The sequence below is a fragment of the Myotis davidii genome, unplaced genomic scaffold (genome assembly GCF_000327345.1).
Source record: "Myotis davidii unplaced genomic scaffold, ASM32734v1 scaffold46, whole genome shotgun sequence".
NCBI classification, from domain to species: Eukaryota; Metazoa; Chordata; class Mammalia; order Chiroptera; family Vespertilionidae; genus Myotis; species Myotis davidii.
This window is the reverse complement of record NW_006383006.1, coordinates 7,322,982-7,325,112: the sequence shown is the minus strand read 5'-3', so window position 1 is coordinate 7,325,112 and position 2,131 is coordinate 7,322,982. Positions and strand designations below refer to the sequence as shown.

The following is a 2,131-nucleotide window of genomic DNA, read 5'->3' as shown; positions in this document are numbered from 1 at the left end:
GCCGCCGCTGCTGTCACCATCTGCGGGGTGATTGGTGGGGTGCCCGGGCCCCTGCTTGCACCCACCTTGGCCTGGCGCCGCCCGCTCACCTGCTCCACCATCCCACCATGGTCCTACTCTCATCAGGGCCCATCGAGGATGGCAGCTCCTCCACTGCCACCTGCTCCCAGTGCCATGTCACCAATGCCCGCCATGTTCTGCCCCGCCCCCTGGTGGTCAGTGCACATCATAGTGAGCGGTTGAACTCCTGGTCAAACAATTTGCATATTAGGCTTTTATTATATATTTATAAATTTCAAAGTATATTCTTATGGTGGATTCCTAAATGGAAAGTTACTGTGTCAGAGGTTATTTACACTAAATGCTCTTGATTCACATAGCAAAATTGCTTATTAGAAAGTTGGTATGAATTTAAACTCTTACCAGTAAGATAAATGAAATTTTGTCTTCAATTTAGCCTCTTTAATATTTAGAATATTACCAATTTTATTGTTAACTTGATTGTTATAAAAGACTAATTTCTCCTAATTTGTATGTTTTTATTGTTGGGAAATTTTTAACTTTTTTTCATAAGCATATTAGTCATTTCAGTTTTCCTCTTTTTTTGAAAGTTCTATTTGTGTCTTTTTTTCCCCCCTTAGGATCTTCCTGTTTTCTTTTTGATTGAGCTTTTTTATATTAAGGAAGTTAGCTAGTTGCTTTATTTGTTGAAAATATTTTCCCCATTGTCTTGATTTTGTTTTATGTTTTTTAATGTATAGAAATTTAAACTTTATAATATATTATTTCAATTTAAAATAAAACACTAAACAATGTATTTGGAATTTTAATATGGTATACCTTATTATTACTACTTTTATAAATAGCCAACAGTTTATTCCAGCACCATTTTAGAATTATCCATTTCTTTTCTCACTGTTCTTTGATTATTATTTATTGCATTCATATATGTATGGGACTCTGAATTTCAGTTGCCTATTTTGCTTCATTAATCTCTTTTTTTTCTTTCAAAGTTTCATGTAATTTGACTGAGTTAGGATAGTATACTATATTGGGGGTCAAGTAGATCTTTATTAGTAAGTGGGCAAAACTGGGATTCTCTCTGTATTTTGGGGAAGTTGTTTAAGCTTTGTAAGCCTCATTTTTTCCAGATACAAAAGGGGGCAATAAATACAATCATTCTATTTTGAGAATTAAATGACTATTAAGTGAATAGTATCCTGGCATTTAATAAGTACTCAATGAATGTGAGCAGTTAAGACAATGATAATTTCATATTGCATATTAATATCTGATAGAACTCTTTCAAAATTGTTTTTGTCATTAAATATTTAGTTTCTGGATTATCTTTAGATTCCTTTTTTTCCTTATCCTTTCAAAAACCATTCTAACAGGATTTCAGTAAATCTATTATTAATTTTTGGGAAAACACATAATATTCAGTGTCCTCATCCAGAAAATTGGTATTTCTCTCCAATTTTTTCAAGTTTTCATTAGATTTACTGTTTTTTGTCTGAAAGGTCCTGTATGTGGCTTTGGTATTTTTAGGTATTTTTCTTTGTGTGTTAGTTTTTAATGAGTTGATCATGGTAGTTATGTGTTCTTTCAGCATCTGTTTACATTTTTTCATTAGACATATAAATTATCAGATATTTATGATTGCTATTGCTCTTTCATTGAAATGTTCTTTGATTCCCCTTTTCCCCTAACTTTTGTCATTTAGGTGAAAACAGATGACATAGCAAGAATTTATCAGCCTAAGCGTTATGCTTTGTCACCCAAAACAACCATTACATTGGCACATTTACTTGCTGCTCGTGAAGATCTTTCCAAGATCATTAGGACAAGTAGTGGCTCTAGCCGGGAGAAGACGGCATGTGCCATTAATAAGGTTGGTTTTGCTTTTAGTACAGTGGAGAATGAATCTATAATATCCTTATTTGATGTTTTTACAGATTTTATTTTACTTTTTTAAATGTATATTGTTGAAAGTATTACAGATGTCCCCCTTTTTCTCTCCATTGACCCCCTCTTCCCCACTCTCATCCCCTCCCCAGGCCTTCACCCCATTACTGTCTGTGTCCATGGGTTATGCATATACATACATAATATCTTTGGTTGACTTCCTCCC

The 2,131-nt window shown here is 34.0% G+C and overlaps 1 protein-coding gene across 1 annotated transcript in view; it reads left to right on the top strand.

Moving 5' to 3' along the window:
* The window catches only part of FAM98B (family with sequence similarity 98 member B), a gene marked incomplete at its 3' end in the record, with an annotated part of 76,698 nt that overhangs the window by 67,743 nt on the left and 6,824 nt on the right, over positions 1-2,131 (top strand). The window contains exon 7 of the mRNA XM_015557611.1: positions 1,724-1,891. Coding sequence (XP_015413097.1) covers positions 1,724-1,891 — 168 coding nt within the window. The remainder of the gene's footprint in view (positions 1-1,723; positions 1,892-2,131) is intronic.